The sequence below is a fragment of the Catharus ustulatus genome, chromosome 9 (assembly GCF_009819885.2).
Source record: "Catharus ustulatus isolate bCatUst1 chromosome 9, bCatUst1.pri.v2, whole genome shotgun sequence".
Lineage (NCBI taxonomy): Eukaryota > Metazoa > Chordata > Aves > Passeriformes > Turdidae > Catharus > Catharus ustulatus.
Genome location: NC_046229.1, coordinates 6,706,815 through 6,726,948, shown reverse-complemented (window position 1 = coordinate 6,726,948; position 20,134 = coordinate 6,706,815). Strand labels below are relative to the sequence as shown.

Sequence of the window (20,134 nt, the reverse complement as noted above, 5' to 3'; positions counted from 1 at the left end):
CAAGAAATTCACAAAGATTCATGAGGAAGGTTTTTTCATTGTGCAGAAAAATTCAGTCCAAAAAGCCATGCCTGCTTTAATAGTGAGCCTGTCACTGTGGAGGTTGGCCTCACCCTGCCAGTTTAGGAAATACTAAAAGTGAACAATCTGTTCAATATCCATCTTTACATGTATTTAACATAAAACAGCTCCTTTGTCTTCTCCCATCTACCACTCTTCCATCACAAATTGTTCTTTGGAGTTTTCTGAAAACTTACGGACTCCCTCAGCCTTTCTCTGAATACATGTGATTTGCTTGTTTGGGTTTTTTTGTGAGGGAGGAAGGAGTCTTCCTTTTTTTCTGCTTTTGTAAAGCAGCTCCCCTGGCAGATGACAGTGATACTGATAGCTGAACAGATGGGCTTCTGCAGTCTGAAATTCTATCAAAGAGGTTTTCTGTTTAGGGTAATTGTTGATTTGTAACTCTAGGTGTGAACATAAACAAACATGGAACTTAAACAATTTGGCTTAAGCATTTGCTTTCTCTGGAATGGATTATGAAAAGCTTGTTCCTCACCTTTTTGTTCATGATGCACATTTCATGGGCCTGAAGTTTCATCTTCAAATTCTTTTGCTGGTTGTGTTAGTGTAGTTAGGGAAATGTAGGCATAAAACATTCTGTGTTATCTGCATTATGCTTACATCCTGATAAAGTTTTCTGGAATATCCATAAACTTTCCTGCTCTTATTTTTAATTTTACTTGTTCAGATGTATTATCTGCATGACAGAGGAAGCATGTTCTGTGCTTCTGGCTCAGACCCTTTGTGCCAGTGTTGGAGTGACAGTACATGCACTGCACACAGGTTTGTGCTGAGTTCACAGCCCAGGAGAGCTCTCCCTGCTCCCACACTTAGGATGGGGCAGAACTGAGCTGTCTCAGTCTTTTGCCTTTATCCTCTGAGCAGAATATCTGGTCATGCTCTACAATTCTCTGAAATGAGGTTGTAGTGAGGTGAGAGTCCGTCTGTTCTCCCAGGTTACAAGTGACAGGGTGAGAGGAAATGGCCTCAAGTTGCACCAGGGGAGGTTTGGATTGGATATTAGGGGAAATTCCTTCACTGAAAGAATGATCAACCTTTGGAAAAGACTGCCCAGGGAAGTGATGGAGTCACCATCTCTAGAAGTTTCAGAAGATGTGTGCATGTGGCATTTGCTGAGATAATTCAGTGGTGAACACGGTGGTGCTGGGTTAACAACTGGATTTGATAATCTTAGAGCTCCTTTCCAACAACAGTGACTCTGTGATACAGCTGCTGAGGAGAACAATATTGTACAACTTGCAGTGACCACCTGATTTACTGCACAACAAAACATGTACTTAAAGTGCCAGATAGTCCTTATCTACTGGTGTATTTACAAGAAACCTGGTTGCTGTTGTGTCCTGGCACTTAGAGTATTCAGAATTATCCTAACTTGGGTACACTTTTTAGGTGTCTCTTTTATAGTGGTCACAGAGCTGTCTATGAAAAGCCTATATGGAATATATTCTTGGAGAGGTTAAGTGGCACATTTTATCAGTGGAGGAAAATAAAAAAACAGCTTGGAGCTATCCTTTCCAGCCTTGGATTACAGATGGTTGGTGCTGTTGTTACCTAGGACTGCTCCTGCCACTCTTGTGGGGTCTGTGCTGGTCCCAGCCATGCATGACCTGGTCCCACAGGCCACAGATGTCAGGTAGGGACTGTGAGGAACTTGTGTGGGTAGCACTGACTCAGCTCCCTGTGCCCCCAAGTCTGGACGCAAACCATCCTGAGGTTTTGGCTGATGCATCCCTGACCCCCAGCCCTGCTGTGGGTGCTTGGCTGAGCAGATGGAAGCACTGGCTGGAATTGACTCAGGGCTCCTGGTAGTGCTGTTACTCTTTGTGTACTCTGAGAGTAAGGGCAGAATTTACCCTTTCAGTATGTGCACCTTCCAGGGTACAACAGATCCTGGTGCTGCATCTCCTTGGAGAAGGAGAAAAGAAACTGAATAAATCCACTGGTGATTTTTGAGCTGAATATTAGAATTTATTGGAGTTGGCAGAGGCTTGGAATTGTCTTTTTTTGTGTGTCTTCTCCTTGGTGAAACTGTTATTTATTATAAATGTTGGAGGGGACAGGAATGAAAATGTGGATAGATTTGTAAACAGCTATGCACAGATGGTCTTTTATTTATTTGCATTTTCTTGTAATAATTCATGAAGAATTAGAAGACAAAGCTAGTTGCTTCTGATATATCCTGATTACTTACTGTTAATATTTACTTAGGGACTGAAAATTAGATTATTCAGTGTACCAGTGACATGACATGATGGGCCAAATTCATTCTGCTAGAATGATTTATTTTTTGTTACAGGCTGGTAGATAAAATCAGGTCAAGAGCTTCTTTCTGTAGAGTACTTGTTATTTTTATACATGGAAAATACATATAAAATATTGCTTCTTGCTCTCTTTAAAATATAAGTTGGAATGTAGCAGGGAACTACTGCAGCATAAAACAACCTCCATTACAAAAATAAAAGATGCATATTATTATCCAGATAGTAGCTTTACAAACATTCTCTATTTTTTTCCTGCAACTAAAAATTAAAGAACTGACTGCATCCTAGGACTGAACAGAGAATCTTTTTGCTCTTTGCTGTATTCAGTTTGCTTCTAATTTGTCAAAGCTTTTTAAATTCCAGTGGTGTAGTGATAGAGTGTCTGCTGCTGATGTCACTGCCTGCCTTATCAGGATTTTGTTCTTTGTTTCACAGGGAGCTGTGATTGGTATAGACGATGAGGACGACAGCACCTTCACAATAACTGTTGATCAGAAAACCTTCCATTTTCAGGGTGAGCTGAAAGAAGAGATTGTTTTTTCTTATAATAGATTCCACTTGTGTTTGATGGATGATTTTAAATGTTTGGCAGCAGAACAGCATGAATGAGCACACTGAGAACATTCTGGATCCAGGGGTGCTGCAGGTTAGGCAGGGATTTACATCTGCAGTGGATACATATATGCTAGAAAGAGACTGTAGCTCTGGCAGGATTTGGAGATGAATAATGTAAAGAATAAATCACTCAAGGGGAGAAAGTAATGTGCTTCTGATTATGGGTTTCGCTTACAAAACGTTTCTGACCTTCGTTATCAAGAAACAATGATGCATTTCTTTATGAAGAGAATCAAGACTGGGCTGAAGGTTGCAATTTGTATCAAAATAGAACTTAATGCTCAATTATGAGGAGACTAGAGGCAACGTTTGGCTTAACGGTGGAGCTTTGCTTCAAGATTTACCAGCTTGCATTCATTTCATCTACATTTCTGTGTCTTGTCTGCCAGTCACCATTTCTCTGCTATTATCCTTTTATTCACATTTCCTAACACCAATGCCATCTGCCACTGCTATGTTTCGTCATTGCATGCTATGGCTCACCGGTAGAAAGGGTAAGGCTCTATATAATTGCTATGTACTACTTCAATGATTTTGTCTGCAGCAGTAGGACTAAATACTGTGCTAATATTGAATAGAGAACTTCCTTTTTCTGAATGTTAAAATCCTAGGGAAGTGTGATGAAAATATTTTGCTGCTAACATTTGTTAGTCCTTTTGCTTGTGCTCTAAAATGCGGTGACTAAATAATTGCTTTGTATAGAGCTGGAAACTGTAAATATCCAAGAGGCACACTTGCATTTAAGCAGTCATTTAAATTTATGTAAACTGAAATAATTCTATAACTTATGTGGTGCTGTACATATTCTTAAATCAGTGATTTGCAAATGGGAATTATCATCAATACTGTTGCTTTTGTGAGACTATTTCTAATGATAAATATTAATTGTACACCATATTGTCACTGGCTTCTGTATTCCTTGTGCTGTAGTTTTTCTCAAATGCTGCTGCTGTCCTCTGGCTTTTCACTGCATTAAGCCTTATAAATACACCTTCATAATGCTGAGCTCACAGTAATACTTAAATCTACTGTTCCCAAGGATAATTGTTAAAATGCAAGCTAATTGCTAATGCAGTCATGGAATGCTGTACTAGGGCAGTTTTTCAGTACTACAAAGCTAAATACTGCTGAATATTTGAGAACCTGATACAGGTAAATCTAGAAATCTCTAATCTTTAGTTGCTGAGATAAACCTTTTTAAATCTTGTTTTCAGTGATTTGTTATGTGCTATAATCTCCTTTGGGTAGCCAGGTGTCTTAAAAAAATTGATAGTATTTGACATAAGTAATGTTCTGCTCTAAGTAATATTGATAATTTTTGAACAGCAATGTTGTCACATCTTGTGCTTTATAATTTCTCTTTCTCTGCATATCCTCCTTCAGTGTGCAACTAAGATATTGTACACTATTTTGTGTATTATGCTTTTTCTATTACCATATTATGAAGATAATGTCCCTGATACCCAGGAAATTATAATGATACAAGCACAGTATTGACATACTTGGATTTAATGCAAAAATGTATAAAAACAGGTAAGATATCAGTCCTGTGATATTTCAGTGTAAAAAAAAAAGCCCTGTGGAACTATAAATGTAGCTGTTACAGCCACTGTAAATGCATTCTCACTTCGTGCAACCTCTGTCATATTTATGTCAAATGTTTGTATATTATATTAAATTAATTCAGAATTACACAGGTTTTAATTTATGCGAAATGTAGGTCACTTTCAGTCATGAATGGCAAGTGATTAATAATGTAAATATTACAAAATATATGCTGAGACTACATAGGATGTATAGGTCATTTATGTAGGGAATGATCCAAGAAAACATACAAAATTCCTAACAATTTCTTCCTAACTTTTAATATATGATTAAGATGGAGCTTTTGTTCTGCAAGATAGTCATAGCTATGAATTCATTCACCCTTTATAAAAGAAGTCTTGGACAAGAGAAGACTGCAGGAATGGCAACTTACAGTCCCTTCCTTCCTTCTTGCTGCCTTTCTTCTTTCTCAAGGACAGACAGGGGTTCAAACAAGCTGGAGCCTCACTGGGGAAAAAAACCAGAACTTTAAAAATGCAAGCCTTCAAAGATCTCCTGACCTAAGTTGGGGTCCTGTCTGCAATGGAACAGTTTCTCTTTCAGGCTCTCCATTCACTCAGACTTTAAGTACTGATTGGTGCCTCTGTGAAATTTTGCTGATAGCCAGTGATAGAATTTGAATTCAGGAAAAATAAAAGAAAAACTTCATTCTGGGTTAAGTAATTATTTCTTAATGTCAGTTGCTCAAAATTACACATCTGACTAACACTCTAGAGATGGAAGTAATGAGATGAAGGGCAAGTAAGTAATTTAAAACTGTCCAAGTTGATTCCATATGTGTGGGTATGTGTGTAATTGAATTTCTGAAGTGCCAAAGCTCCAGCATCTCCCACTAAGATTTGCCTGTCACTGGATTTTGGCACTTCTGAATCTTTCTCAGCAGAAAATTCATATTTTGTTTCTGCTTCTGACAATCTTCCTCTTTTCTCAGCTGTGCTTCCTAGTGACTGCCCCTGTATTGAACATCAGTAAAAATTAAAAAGTTTTGATTAGGAAGATATTGTAGGTTTTGAAAGATGACTGGGTACATCCCAAATGGGATCCATATCCTTAGTACCTGGGTATAAAGGACAGAAGTGAATTGATTAAATATGGGCAGTAAAACAAAAACATTTTTTGTTTCTACTGTGAGCTTGACTTCTGCTCTGCCAGAGTGCCCAGCAGATTTTTTTCCCTGTATTTTATTGTTATGTACAGGTATACTGATTATTGTTCATATTGGAGGGGGAAGGGAGGTAGAATGACCTCAGAAATTTTAAAATAGATATAAAAGTAAAGTATTTTATCTCCTGATTAGTCCTTGTTTGTCATGCTGCATGCTGAATATCCAGTTTCATGGCTTGCTTGTGAGGCTTCTGAATTACGTAGATCTTAAAGTATTCCCTTGTGGGTTTTTTCAGATTAGATGCAAAAATCCATTGAAGTTGCTGTAAGACATTTGGGATAATACTTTTAGTTTAATTCACCTTCCTGTCAGGAAGCTTTTTCTTGGTAATGTATTTTTCCTTGCTGAAGTACCTGTCTCTGCTCTAAATGTTCCATAACTTTCAAACACTGTGGGGGTTGGGTTTGTTTTTCTTTTAACATCTTCATATCATCACTAAGCTTTAAGCTCTTTCCATTTGGAAATTCACTTCTTCAATCCTTCATATTACTTAGCTGTTCTGTCTCCTCACTGGGATGCTTGTGACTTAAATTGAAGAGTGGGAACATGATGTTCAAGAGACTCTGGCAAGGGTATTTTTGTATTTCTTCTTGATATTTGATTTGCTGTCTAACCTGAAGCAATAATAGCTTCTATCTGAACTGAAATACTTCACTAGAATACATTGTATGCAGAAAAAAAAATCATATTTAAAAAAAAAAATCAGATTTTTAAACTCCTACCTGAAAATCCAGCTCTGATTCTTACAGGCTGCAGTACAGTTCCTTGGAAGGCAAATCAGTTTTGTTTCCACTGTTTTGTGTAATAAAGGATGGAAAGGCTGGAAGCAGTCCAGTGCATTGGTCTGAGATGATTTTGCTTTAGCTTTTCTGTTTTCCTTTCCTATTCCTGCCACAAAAGTATCTGAGAAATGAAGCATGAATGTTGCTGTGCAACTTATTCTCCTATGACATGAAAGCTGTCAGCTGGTAAAGGTAGATTTCTCCTTTTTTCCCATCCTTTCCCAGTTTTGTAGCTTGATTTGTGTCTGCCCACCATCCCAGCTGAGGAAAAAGGGAGATATGCCCAGCAAGAAGTTGCCATAATGTTATAAAAACAAGGATTTTTTATTATGGTGGGAGGCATTTTTATTGAGGACATGCTGGGGTCTGCAAAGGCTTTAGTTGCTGAGCAGTATCAGAATTTGAGAATTTGAGTAATTGCATTATGTATCAAAATTATATTGGTTTTATACCTGTGTTTCAACATTACTTGCAGAAATAGTCAATATTTATAGTCTTCTAGAAATCTTTGGCATTGTCCATGAAATAGATGGCAGGAAGCTGACTGCCCTTGTGGTAGAAAGAGGCACTTAAGTCTATCACATTACCTGATTTAAATAACGATTCATCAATTGCAGCCCTTAAAAACAAAAAGTTATAGAGCTTTTTCAATTTGATCTTGAAAAATGCCTAGAGAGAGATTTTGGTGTGAATTCTTGGTATATGCTGGTTTCTTAAGTGATGTCTGTAACTGCTGTGACAACATTGTTTGTCCTAAGTTTTTCTGAGTCCTTTAGGCTTCTGGTGATGCTGAAACAGTGAATTCCTCTGTGCTATGCTCAACTGTGCTTTTATATTGCAGAGGAGGATGAGCAGCTATGATCAGAGTAAAGCTGAGCTTCTGTCACCCTCCCTTTACCTGACCAGATCTGGGCTGCACACAGTTCTGGGCTGCATCTCATCGTCCCCTGATTGGCATAAGTGCAGAAATTCCTGTGAGCCTGAGCTAGGTTTAGCTTTTGCAGTGATTTTTCTGTCTTCCCCTCTCTTCTCTTTGCTCTTTTTTGCAATTAATGTATTGCACTGGTATTTTGAGTTGTTGGAACATGTGCCCAGAGTTCAGGGAATGGTGCATGGTTGTGCTTTTCCTGTTTCATGCAGGTCCTTGCACCAGCATCCTGTGTTGTAATTGTCTGGTTTTCCAATCACCCCATGGTCATGCCATTTTTAATTGGACTTCCTGTACTCAATTTTTAGGGTCAAATATAAGCACCTCCTGGTTTTCTGTTTTTGAGTTTGAAGCTGCAGATTTGAAAATATGTGTTAAACTTGAGAATAGCAAAGGAATAATACCATGAAACAGTATCTGTGTGGTGTGTTGTTTTGGTTTCTTTTTTTCATCCTCTGGAAGAAATTGGTACTTTTGGCATCAATATGAATCTCTTAGCTGTATATGTGATACATGGCAAGTATTTTGGAAGGAGAAAAATGGCCAGAAAAGGTCTCACTATAAGGAGGGAGGGATATTGATGCAGTTCAGCATGCTTTTTCCTTCTGTTTTAATAAGAAATTACAAATAGCCATAACCTTGAGTTTGACCTGCTAAATTGATAATGATTTTATTGGCTAAGTAAATAGTTGCATTTTTGTTCTGATTTTTTTTCCAATTCAAGACAAAATATGGTTTCCACCTTAAACTAATAGTTTCAGAGCTTTATCAGTGGGATCTACAATGGAAAAAATCCTTTCCTGTGAGGATGGTGAGGCCCTGACACAGAGTGTCCAGAGAAGCTGTGGCTGTCCCATCTCTGGAAGTGTTCAAGGTCAGGTTGGACAGGACTCTGAGCAACCTGGGACAGTGAAAAACATCCCTGCCCATGGCAGGGGGTTGGAATGAGATAATCTTTACAGTCTCTTCCAAACCAAACCATTCTGTGATTCTATGAATAATTTTAAATACAAACATACCCTATAAGCCATTTCCACAGACTACCATATGAAGTACTGTTTAGTGTTGCTATTATTAATATTTAAGTATTATTCTCTAGTGAAAAAACATGTACTTGGAGATTTGCCCCACACTCAGAAATGTTTAATTACAAAATTACAATTTGGTTCCAGAAAGAACTAATAGCAACTTGATCATGTGTTTCCTTTGTCCCACAAGTTTCCACCCAAAGCTATGTTTCTGGGCTGATTATAAAGCTTACTAAAAAGGCTTTTGAGCTTAGGTAACAATAAAAGAATAGTTTAGTTGATTTCTCAAGATCACAGATTAATCTTACCAGCACATTGTACACAGGAGACCTTTTGATGCCTTTTGTTTGGGCATGACTTTGTGTCTTGTGACTGCACAGGAGTTTCCTGTAGGGACAGGGAGCTCAGGCTGCTCAGACACCTGCAGAACAAAAGGAGGGTTGATTTATGTGTATGGGTGGAGAATGGCATCAGGGGGAGGATTAAGAGGAGGGAGAATAATGATTGTGACTACTCCAAAGTTATGATATAGAGGAAATAATGCTCACTGCCAGATGTGGGAGCTGCCTGTGTGAGGGGGGGATTTGTCAGCAGTGCTTTGCTAGGCTTATATGAAACCCTGCTTCATCTTGCATGTTTTTCTATGGTTTGAAAGGCCTTCAGTGACTTTAAATAGCAATTTATTTAGCCATGGAACAGTCCTGTGATGCATGACTTTTCCACCTTATTGAGCACTACTGATAAAATCTCTCTCCATTGAGACTGGTGGCAGAAATCCTATCGATCTCAGTGTAGCCAGGATTTCATCTCTATTATCTGGTGATTTGTGTGTAAAGATACTACATTAGTTCTGCTCTTGGCTGAGAAAATACAGGAATTTTGCATACAAATCAGTGGAAGTTCTGTCAGAATAAAGGCTGCATAATTGACTCTATTGACTCTGTGGGTGTAATAGACTCTTCTTACTGAGTTCTGCCTGTAAGTAGGTCACAGTGAATGAAAATAAAATATGCATTTCTTTTTGTGACAGTATGGTGTTTTTATAAGTAATCTAGTAATTATTTTTCACTAATTCTTCAGGTTTTTCTTTCACCCTGATGCCCATGTAGATGCACACACACACACACACAAAAATAAACACCAGTATGCAGAATCTGAGGTGATATATTTTGTGTGTATTCTGTCTTCCAAGTACTGCTGTGCATGACCTAGAAATGCTGGTGGTAAATGCTGTATTGTGGAGCAGAGTTGTTAAACTTGTTTATATCTAATCTTTAGATGCTATCAAGCTTAGGCTGGAAAAAGTAATCTGTTTTATGCTGTACTTTAACATTTGGTATACGTTATATAAACACATATAATCTCTCAACAGCAAAGTAAATATTATAGGAACTCTGAATTATAAAATTTATTCTCTATTTGGGAAATTAATAGAGGCTGAGAGCATCTAATGTAGTTGCATTTCAATTGCCTTCTTATCATCATAGAACATAACTTTTGAAAATCCCTGACATATCTGATTTAGCAGATTGGGAAGTTCAGAGATAAAGGAGTGTTTCATAAAATAAAAGGCAGTTTTAAACAATAATTTCAAAAATTCTTCAGTAAAAGCAGTAATTCTTTTGTTTAGTATTTTTTTCATGCTACAATTTTTCTTTGGTCAAATAATTGTTTTTCTTTCTTTGGACCTTATCTAGGAATGAGTTCAGATTTTTTTTTAGTGTAAGATTGATGTTAAAATATCTTAGGAATAAGCTCAACCAGACAGATCACGAAAAACACACATTAAAAACTCATATTAAAACTCACTGTAGTGAATTACATACTTTTCAAGTGTGTTTCTTTGAACTAGTCATAAATAGGACTGTGATCATGTTAAGTACCCTGTGGTTGTCTTAGATATGGCTGAGATGTCACAGTAAATGATACAGGTGTCTTTCAAAGGATGCACCATAGACACAGAGGAGTGAGGGCTTAGGCATATGGGAACAAACTGTAATCTAGCTCATAAATATTAATTCTACTAGGAAAAAAAAGGTAAAAATAGCTTAACTGACATAATCACAGTAAAGTGCAATGTTTCAGCCATTAATGATTCCAGTCTCTTGCACACAGCAGTGATTATGCAGCTCTGTGTGGATTTAGCTTCTTTCACGTGCAAATGTTCACTGTTAAAATGCAGTAAAAACTGAATTAGAATTCCAGCACTTAGAGAAAAACACAGGCACTGTTAGTGCCCTCTCAACTGCAGACATGGCATGGCTATTTTTGTGGATAGTTAATGCTCTAGCACAATTTGAATTTCAGCTGAGCAGGTAACTCTTGCATTAACCCCTCAGACTAAGAACCACCTTTATGTTTTTAAGTGTCAGGTATTTCTCATGTCCAGGTGTCCTTCAGTGTTTCTTGTTTATTTTTTGTAATGTTGTTATTCTAGAATCAGCCAAGAGAAAAGCAATTTGTTTACCTCTCTTGCCCTTCTTCTCTTTTTAGAAGTTTTGTGCCAGGAGGGACCAGGTAATACTCCTCCATTTTTGTACAACATCTCTATTTTTGTAATTCCTCGGACTAGATAAGAATTGCCTTATCCCAAATGTTTTGTCAGAAACAAATTCTGGAGTATTTTCACATAGGAATTGAGGGGATTGACTTTAAAATGGAGCCTGATAAAATAATGGAAAAGTTGGAGTGATTTCAGGGTACTTGAGGCACAGGACTAATGAGCAGGGCATTCTTGTCCCCATCTGCTGAAGAATGCATCTGCAGATACAGAGTGGATATTAAGTAGTGTCTCAAACTTCTTAGGTGCAAAGGTATTAGAGCTTTTTCTTTGGCCAAAGTTGCCTTTTTTAAATGAAAAACAGCTTGGATATTTAGCTTTCCCTACAGATGGGTAGATAACAATCTCTGACCATTGTGTGTAGATTTTTCCCATAAATTCTTTCTGAGTGTGTTGACTAATCTGTTTTTTGAATGTTCCCATTGATTTTTATTTTTTTTTTTATCAGTGATCTTTTGGCAGCTGTTCAGTTCTAAATTGCTTTTACCATTAGGGAGCTTTTACTTGCACCTAATCTCACAGCAGCCATTTTGATTAGATTTAATATAACTTTTCTTGCATCTTGCTTTACTAAAAACTGCATCCTGCTGGTTTTCTCCGTGGTTTTTCTGAAGAGACTGTGAAGGAGAGCCAGGAGTATCTGCTGCTGCTGATAGATGGTCTGAAATTAAACCAGACCTGAGCAGAGAGTGCTTAAAAGGTTTTGATGCTGTGTTTCCATGCAGTAAGCAGTCTTCTCATGGCAGTGTTCCTGGATTTATCGTGCCTGAGACTTTCTCTAAGTAGCAGGATTGATGAGATTCATGTGTGCTCCCTAAGGATTGATCATGCTATGCCAAAAGATTGCAATGTTTAATACATGAGGGAAAAAATACAGCTTTTTGCCCCTCTGCTGAGCTCTGGTAAAGAGAGCTATAAAGGGCTCATTGGAGAAGCAGAAGTTTCAAAAATTTAGTTTATTAATGAGCATGGGAAAGCCAGTTTCATTTTGGAACTGTATGGATTGGTTGGTTTCTAGGTCTTGCCTGCTGCTGTAAGGCCTCTCTGTTCTGGTGGGGGTTCAGATCCAAGTCAGAATGTGATAACCTTTGTTAATGGGCTACTGTATATTGAGATTAGTGTTTAACTAATACTGTGACCTCTTTTTGCTGGCAGTATGGAAGATCACAGGAATCCTGCTGCAATACGAGGATTAATTCACTGGTCTGCAGCTTGATTGTTTCCTTTTTAGTTTAAATAATCGTGGGAAAAAACCCTTCAACATAGGATATTTGTATCTCATGAATTACTTAATAGCTCCTCAGTGACTTGTACCTCAATTCCCCAGTAAGATTTTTTTGGGACTGGGAGATGGTTAAAAAAACACCACAGAAAAACAGAAAACAAACCTAAGAAACCTTATACACACTGAAATAATGCTAACCACTGTTGTTTTGAACACACCTTTGAAAATGTAAAGCACTGATACATTTCAAATACTGGTAGATTAATGACACAGGTAGCTGTATATATTTAGTGGTGACTTGTGTAGGAAGAATAAACTTTATTGATATGTGTGGCAGAACTAGGCCAAGGAGCCTGGTTTAGGTAAACAGAACCAAAGAAACTAAGAAGCATTAAAATTGATTCTAGTTGACTAGTTCAGTAATTGAAATTAGTGTTAAGGTGTAAGTTATGCTGTGCAAAAATAACAGTGTTTGTGTGTGCATGAGTGTACAGAATGTGAAAAGAAAAACTGTAATTTGCATGTTGCAAAATGTATTTAGTGCAATGCAGTCACTGAACTGAGTTCACAGAGCCTCTGTCCCTCCATCCTGTCTGCTTTCACTGCATTGTCCTCAGTGCCTGCTTCACCTTCTCAATTAAAATATGGATCACCAGTAAGAAGAGTCCTGTAAGGTAAAAGTTCTTTCTAATGAGAGTATCACAATGGCATATCCAGCTTTTTAATAATTGCTGCATTTCCTGCAGGAAAGTCACCTGCTGTTCTGAGTAACATTTAATTACTTTAACTTCTTCCTTTCTCTGTGGCTTTCTCTGTGCATCTGAAAGCACTTTGGTAGCCACTTTCCCTTATGTCTAGTTTTAATTTGTTCAGGTTAATGGTATTGTGGCCAAAATATCGGTGGCAATTTTAAAAGAACAATGAGTAAGGATTGACTTGTAGTAGATTGGAAAAATATGTATTTTTAGGAAAAAAACTGGATAGATTTCAATCTTTTACCTTGTGTGTAGTGAAAGTTTTGCTCCACTATTTTGAGGCCACCACATTAGTTAGGCTCCGAGCAAGTTTATGTATTAAAAAGATATTCTTATTTATTTCTCACAAACATTATCAATTCTTTCCTGATGATATTGTTGACATAATTAGTGTATATATGCTGAAGTAAACAGTGCAGTATGCCTACCTTTAAATTGATAGGGTTATTTTTGGGGAGTTTAGAAAAATCTACATATTCAGAAGACTTGGAGCATTTTTAAGTAGTGAGAGATTTAAGCTACAGAATTCCAAAAAATAAAAGCAATGGAAACAAAAAGATGAGGAAGGGAACACTTCAACAAAGCATTTTGAGCTGGAGAGAACATTTCAGTGTAACCTAAGGATATTTCCTCTGAACTCCTTAAAAATAAGTGAGATAGAAATCTCAGTTCACAGATTCATAATAGGTGCTAACTCACTTAGGCTTTCCTTGCTTTTAGCAGGCTTCCTGTTTCTTTTAATATCTTCCATTTGAATGAGGAACTACAAACAATTGTTAATAATTATTCTCAATCCGTTTACAGGCCAGAGTTTAAAGTCTATTTTGTTTAGAGTCTGTTTTGTTTAGAGTCCATTTAATGCCTCTGGAATTTTCCCTTTTTTCTTTACCTGGAGCCCACTGACTCTGCTGCTTTGTTTTTTAAGCACTCCTGGAGCACAGCAAGGAACTCTTTCAGACTAGTGAAGTAAAGCTGTCATGTTTGTACTGGGGATACAGGGGAAAAAAACAGTTTTAGAGTAGGATTTTCTTCAATTTAATGTTTGTTGTATATTTAAGATTATTCTTTGTGCTTCACTATTCACACCAGTGACCTGTTGTCCTGTATTATGAATCCATATCTGAATGTTACTATATCCACATTGAAGTAGAGTTACTGGATAATTTATTACAGGTTATTTTCTTGTAAATAAGAAAATTTAAAAATTACTTAATGAATTAGGTGAGGAATGTCTGTGCAAACTTGCATGTGTTCCCCTAAAGTTGGGCAAGGGACAGAGCTGTAACCACAGAAGAAGAAACAGGATATTAAGAGAACTATGGAATAAATGTGCTTGGTGATTAACAAAGACAGTGTGGGTAATTTCCATATTTAGTGTGGACATCAGATCTGTTTGCCTATGCCTTTTGGTATATAAGACTGCATGTAATTTAACAATATCTTTTGAATACTTTTTCAGCTCGAGATGCAGATGAGAGGGAGAAGTGGATCCACGCTTTAGAGGACACCATCCTCCGCCATACCCTCCAGCTTCAGGCAAGTTTCTCTTTCAGTTTTCACTTGTTTCACTTTTTTTTTTTAAAGCAATGAAATACAGTGGCATGACTGCTCATATCCAACACATCCTGTATAATATCTACCTGTTCTACAGCCTATACAATTGGATATAGTAAAACACCTATTTGGGTTCGAGTCTGTCACATTTTTCTTGTCCTACCATAATGAAAAGTTGGAATGAGATTTTCCTTTATTAACTCATATTTATTATATATCTAGTTATCATTAACTCATATTTATTTATAATGTATATTTATGGTAAGGTTCTGGATTTATTGTTGTACATTTAATTTGGGTTTTGGTTGGGGTTTTTTTGGTAAATTTAGGAGTCCTTTTTAGGTCAAGTTCCTTGTGTGCTTGTATGCCACCTTACTTGGAAATTAAAATGAGACAGCAGCATTGAACCTCTTTCTGGATGACAGAAATGGTAAATAGCTTGTTTGAAGCTGGATATCACTGTGTAAACTGGATACCCGTGGTTTGTGGTTCCAAAAACAGATGGTTGGATTGAGGATGGTTCTTAGCTTTAGTTACCTAATTCCAGGAGTTAGGCTCTGTCATCCTTGTGGATCACTTCCAACTCTGGATATTCTGTGGTTCTATGATCTAAGATCAGTTTCTGGTGATACTCTAGAGCTGGACAGGTCTTTAAGACTTGCTGCACATTTATTTTTGCCCTGCACAGAAACCCAAACTCTCATGAAAGGGATTTGCTTTGTACCATATAGGTGTTTGGTGTCAGTGTAGAAATCATAAAGCAGGTGTTCATTATTTGTGTTGAATAAAGCTTTGGTTGTGCTTTTGTAGTGTGGCAAGAGAATTAGCTATCTTAAAATTTGATTCAGTGTGAAGAAAGAGTAAAATCTTTAATATCACATGAAGAGAAGCTTATGAAGACTGATTCAGTTGCCATTTGCCCAATCTAAAGAGTTAGAACAAGGCTGAACTTGACCCATCCAACTTCAGACACTTGTACTATCTCAGTAAATTTACCTGTTGGACAGTGAGTTTCAACCTTCTTTCATCTATTAAAGACCACTACAAATTTTCTAGAGAATAGTTCTGGATAACAATTCCCATTTGACAATCAGCTTTTTACCCCTCCTACCGAGCCATGGGTATGTTAGAAGTAATCTCTCCATCTGGACACACAATATGTGGATGTAGAAGGGCTGAGCTCCCTCCCAAGGGATGCCTCTTTCCCCATCCTCAGCTTAGAAAGTGAGTAGGTTAATGTGAGTGGTCCTGTTTAGGGTCTGAAATGAAGTAAAAGGAATTTGTGCTGTTTTCTCCACCTGAAAGACTTTTCATGACATGGAGATACAGAGTCAAGGAATGAAACACCAGAATATACATTGATTTTATCAGAATGTACACTTCCATGCTCTCTAGAAATTGTGAGTGGTAGAAATAGATTTCATGATATCAGCTAATAATGGAACTGTTTCCCATTACATAACTATTCACGTTCCTAGAGTTTTTCAAACGAGTAAGGCATATTTAGGAAAAGAAAAGAAAAAATAAAAAAATAAAGCCCAAGTTAGTTATTCATCTAGTAATGTTTGAGGGAATAATTAAAAAAACAGAATTTACTACTTGTAAATATGTTCACCATTGAATGTAATACTTTGTAGGCCACTGCTGTATGCTCACCACTCGTTTTCAAGAACCTTTTTCAGTGTGTGTCATGTAACCCTTTATCCTCTGGCCCGTGTTTGTGGAGTGGTGTTCACTGACACCCCCGTTCAGGAGCTGCGGAGGTTTGCACGGGAGCTGCTGAGCAGGCACTGATTTAAGAATGAAACACGACTGCACCTCCCTGCCAAACCTTTTCTTTCACGGCTTGGGAAGTGAGGATTTCATTCTGTTCACGCTCACGGGGACGTGAGGGCTGAACGAACGGGGGCCGAAGTTTCGGGGGATGCTCGCGGGGCCGAGCGCGGGGTGATCCAGGCAGAAACATTCCCGAGCTTCCATGGCCGGCCAGGCCCAGCCGGGCTTCCCCGCTGCCTCCCTCCCCTGGCCGCGGCTCCAATCTGCGCTCGGCTCGCTGGTGACGCGCTCGGCGGGGCCGCGGCCGGGGGGTCCTGCCCTGCCCTTCCCTTCCCTGCCCTTCCCTTCCCGCCCCTTCCCGCCCCTTCCCGCCCCGCTGGAGGCGGCGCTGCCGGGGCCCGGCGGGCGGCCAGCCCCGCTCCTCCGCTCCCAGCACCGAGGGATGGCCGGTGTGAGTACGGGGCAGCAGGGACGGGGGGCTGCGGGTGTCCCTGGGGGCAGCGAGCCCCTGCCCTTGGCGGCCGAGGGCGCTGGCGCTGCCCTGCCCCGCCCGGCGCCGCGGGGCAGCGGGCACGGAGCGGCCCGGGTGGCTCCGGGCAGCAGCGAGTGCCGCCGGGTCCGTGCTGCAGGGATGGATGCTGCTGGCCGGGTACACGGACACGCCTCGGCTTCAGTAGCCTGTGGGTAAAACAGCGCTTCGTGCGCTTGATGTTCTTTCGCTTTCCTTTTCCTTCGCACCAAATAGTCGGGAGGGTTCTGTGGGGGATTATTGGCTCAGCGGGATGGCGGGGTTTGAGTGCCGCGGCAGAGATTATTCTCTGTAAAAGCATTTTCTTAGGTTCTTAGTTTCTGTTGCTAAATAAACATGTGGTTGACAGTCACTTAAAACCTTTAGGCGTCTGATTTTGCCCAAAACGTTGTCTCTTTTTAGAGTTTTTTTCTTTTTTCATGTATTTCTACACTGTTTTCAGTCTGCCTGTGCTGATACAGGAGTGCTCAAGTTTGAAAGTCAGACTTAAACTTGATTTCACTGTACCAAAAACTCATCTGAGCTGTGAGAAACTGTACCGAACCCTAGGTGGTTCGTGTGTTGTGTGAACCAAATCAGGAAGGATTATGAGTTAATGCGAGGTGGAGAGGTGAAGTGCTCTTTGTGTTCTCTAGTCTGATTAATCTTGCTGATTTTATTTTTGCCTAAATGTTCTGTCGTGTTGTCCTTCACTATTTATAATAGAAGTGTTTTTAAAACACAGAATAAAACACACTTCTTCTACCCCCCTCCCCCCCAGCCTTAAAATGAGCTACAGTCAAGGAACTGAGTCATAAATACACAGAATGTGCAAAGGGACCCAAACTGTCCGGAGGGCTGACAATTAGTAATGTGTTATTCAGAGGGAACAACAATAGGGAGGAAACGTTTCAGATACACTTGAAATTTGGTTTGTTTGAATTTTGAAACTGAAGTGTCCTATGTTTTTGTATGCACTTGGATTAATGTGATTGCTAAAAATACATGTAGTAGTTGTAGTATTAGCTTTGTCTATGGAAAAAGTCATTGAACAGATGGTGTGATAATACTGGAAATGCCATTGTGAACCCCCCAGCCTTTTTTCCCCTTATCCCCCCAAATTGTTAGTCTTGTGGCATTAGCAGGCCTGTGGCTTTGCAGTGGCAGCACAGCAGTTGCCTCATACCCACAGGACCTAAGGGGAGGGGAGTGCATGGGGTGAAGGCATATTTTGGCTAAAGTTTCATGTTTGTGTGGGGAGAAGAGTTGTCTCACTTTTTCTTCAGTTCCTCGGCAGCATCTTGTGTCAGCCAGCAGTCCCATTCAGACAGGATGTGCTTTCCTGTCCTTGTCCTGCTTTCCTTGCTGTCTGTCAAGTACCCCCTGGCAGCACCCTAGTGCTACAAGTACTTCTGGGCAGTGGAATTTGCCTCTGGAATTGTCTCGTGAGTTATAATGGATAGCTCATGTCTTAGGACCACAGTGACACAGTAACTTCCTTATTTGATCTACACTAAGCTACTTCAGCCTCTAAGTGGGGCTCTGTAGAGTCAAAGAAACTGAAATTTTAAAGGTGGGCCATTTCTAATGCGGCCATAAAAGTAAAAGGAATTAAGTGAAAATTAATTGCTTTGTAGGTTGATAATTCTATAATTTAAACAAGATGTTTACTTTCTAAGTAGCAAATCATAAGAAAACTTGGTTCTAATAAGTGGGTGCTGTGAAGAGTAGATACAGTGGCTTAAACACTGAGTTATACCATGGCTTCACCAAGATGTGGGACTTGGTGCTGCTGCTGGCAGCAGTCCTGTCTCACTTCTCCTAGCAAAAGGGAAGAGGCAGTGTGGCAAGAAGGGTAGAATTTGGAACTTAAAATTGCTTTTCCTGCTGCTCTCTCTTTCTGAGTTTATTTTTAACCCTGATTAGTTTCCACATTGAGTTGTTTATGTGACAAGGTAAATGTTTATGCTGACTCAAAAGAAAGAGCAGAGTAAAGGCTAGAGTAAACAGCAGGGAAACTGATTTGTTTCCCGTTCATTTATGCTGGTGGAAAGTGTTTATGAAATGTTGATAGTAGCAGTTCTCTTAGTATCACATTAACCAGGATTTTTTTCTGACTTTTCTAAAGCTGGAAGCAAGAACACAAGGTAGAGTAAAACTTTCTTATATCTGAAGTATATTACACTCCAAAGTATATTGTGTTGTTATTAATTGGCTTTTCAGTGCTACTTCTAGTGTGAGTCAAGAATTCTTGCATAAAACTAAAACCAGACTCTTTTAGATTAAAACTATATTCAGTGTAGATGTTTTTCAAGTGCTGGTGGGGTTGGCAGCCATGCTGCCCTTTTCAGATTTTGCTAATGAAATAATCAGGATAGTGCCTGAGTGCCCTGGAACATGTGCATTATCTGCACTGATTGTAGATTCTAAAAGTAAAGGAATGGGACTCTAAGATACACCTAGTCTTTGTGAGGTTTCAGAATTGTAACCTATGCTTTAAAGACAGAATTTTACAATAGTGTGTAAATATTTCTGTCTTCTGAACTTTCTGTTCACCTTGAAGATCTGATAGTATCAACAGCTAAGCATTTTGTGTTTCCCAAACTAGAACTTTTTTTTTTTTTTCCTCTAAGAATTGCAATATTCTGTTTGGAAGGGTCTGCTTTGTATGCAATCCATATATTTCTTTTCAAACACATTCTGAGCTTCAAATATTGCATAAAAATCTAGCAGAGGAAAAAATAGTTGTTTTTGCCTCAAAAGTGCCCTTGTTTAGTGGCTTACAAGTTGATTTCTTGTTTTTCTTGAATTTTTTATCAGTGATCCTTATAGACAATGTCCAGCTCCTCAAAGTCAAGCATGATGTAGGCAGGGGATATGTTTCTGATGAGATACTGTGGATGAAAGGAAAATATTCTTACTCACTCCTTCAAACTAACTTACTCAGGAATTTTTTGTTGAATTTGGAATTGTAATTAGATGAAGAATGTAGAAGAAGTGTCTTCAAAAAGATAAGAAATTCCACTCTGTACTCTTCTATCTTCCTCCCCCAGGAAAGCTATTATTGTAATGCTTTTGTTTGAGAAATATAGTTGAATTTTTCTGTTAGGCTTCTTCTTAGGATGATGCAATCTTTTCATCTCATCTGAGTTTGAAAGAACTGGTTTAAATTAGGCTGAATTACTTCTCAGCATGGACAAGTTTTGAATACAAATGCATTAGAGATATGTGTGACTTCTTATTTGGAGGACAAGGCAACAACATGAAACTCCCTTGGTGCTAGCAGTTCTG

The 20,134-nt window shown here is 38.8% G+C and overlaps 1 protein-coding gene across 6 annotated transcripts in view; it reads left to right on the top strand.

Moving 5' to 3' along the window:
* OSBPL9 (oxysterol binding protein like 9) overlaps positions 1-20,134 on the top strand; it is a 56,385-nt gene that overhangs the window by 9,726 nt on the left and 26,525 nt on the right. For 3 of the 6 annotated variants that reach the window (XR_004418732.2, XM_033067859.2, XM_033067857.2), the window contains exons 3-4: positions 2,778-2,856; positions 14,465-14,541. Coding sequence is in view for 5 of the 6 variants with exons in the window: in XM_033067859.2 (XP_032923750.1) it covers positions 2,778-2,856; positions 14,465-14,541 (156 nt within the window). In the remaining variant the exon portion in view is untranslated. Of the gene's footprint in view, positions 1-2,777; positions 2,857-3,001; positions 3,452-14,464; positions 14,542-16,731; positions 16,787-20,134 lie in introns of those variants that run through there. The other 3 variants (XM_033067861.2, XM_033067858.2, XM_033067862.2) reach the window with 3 other exon arrangements.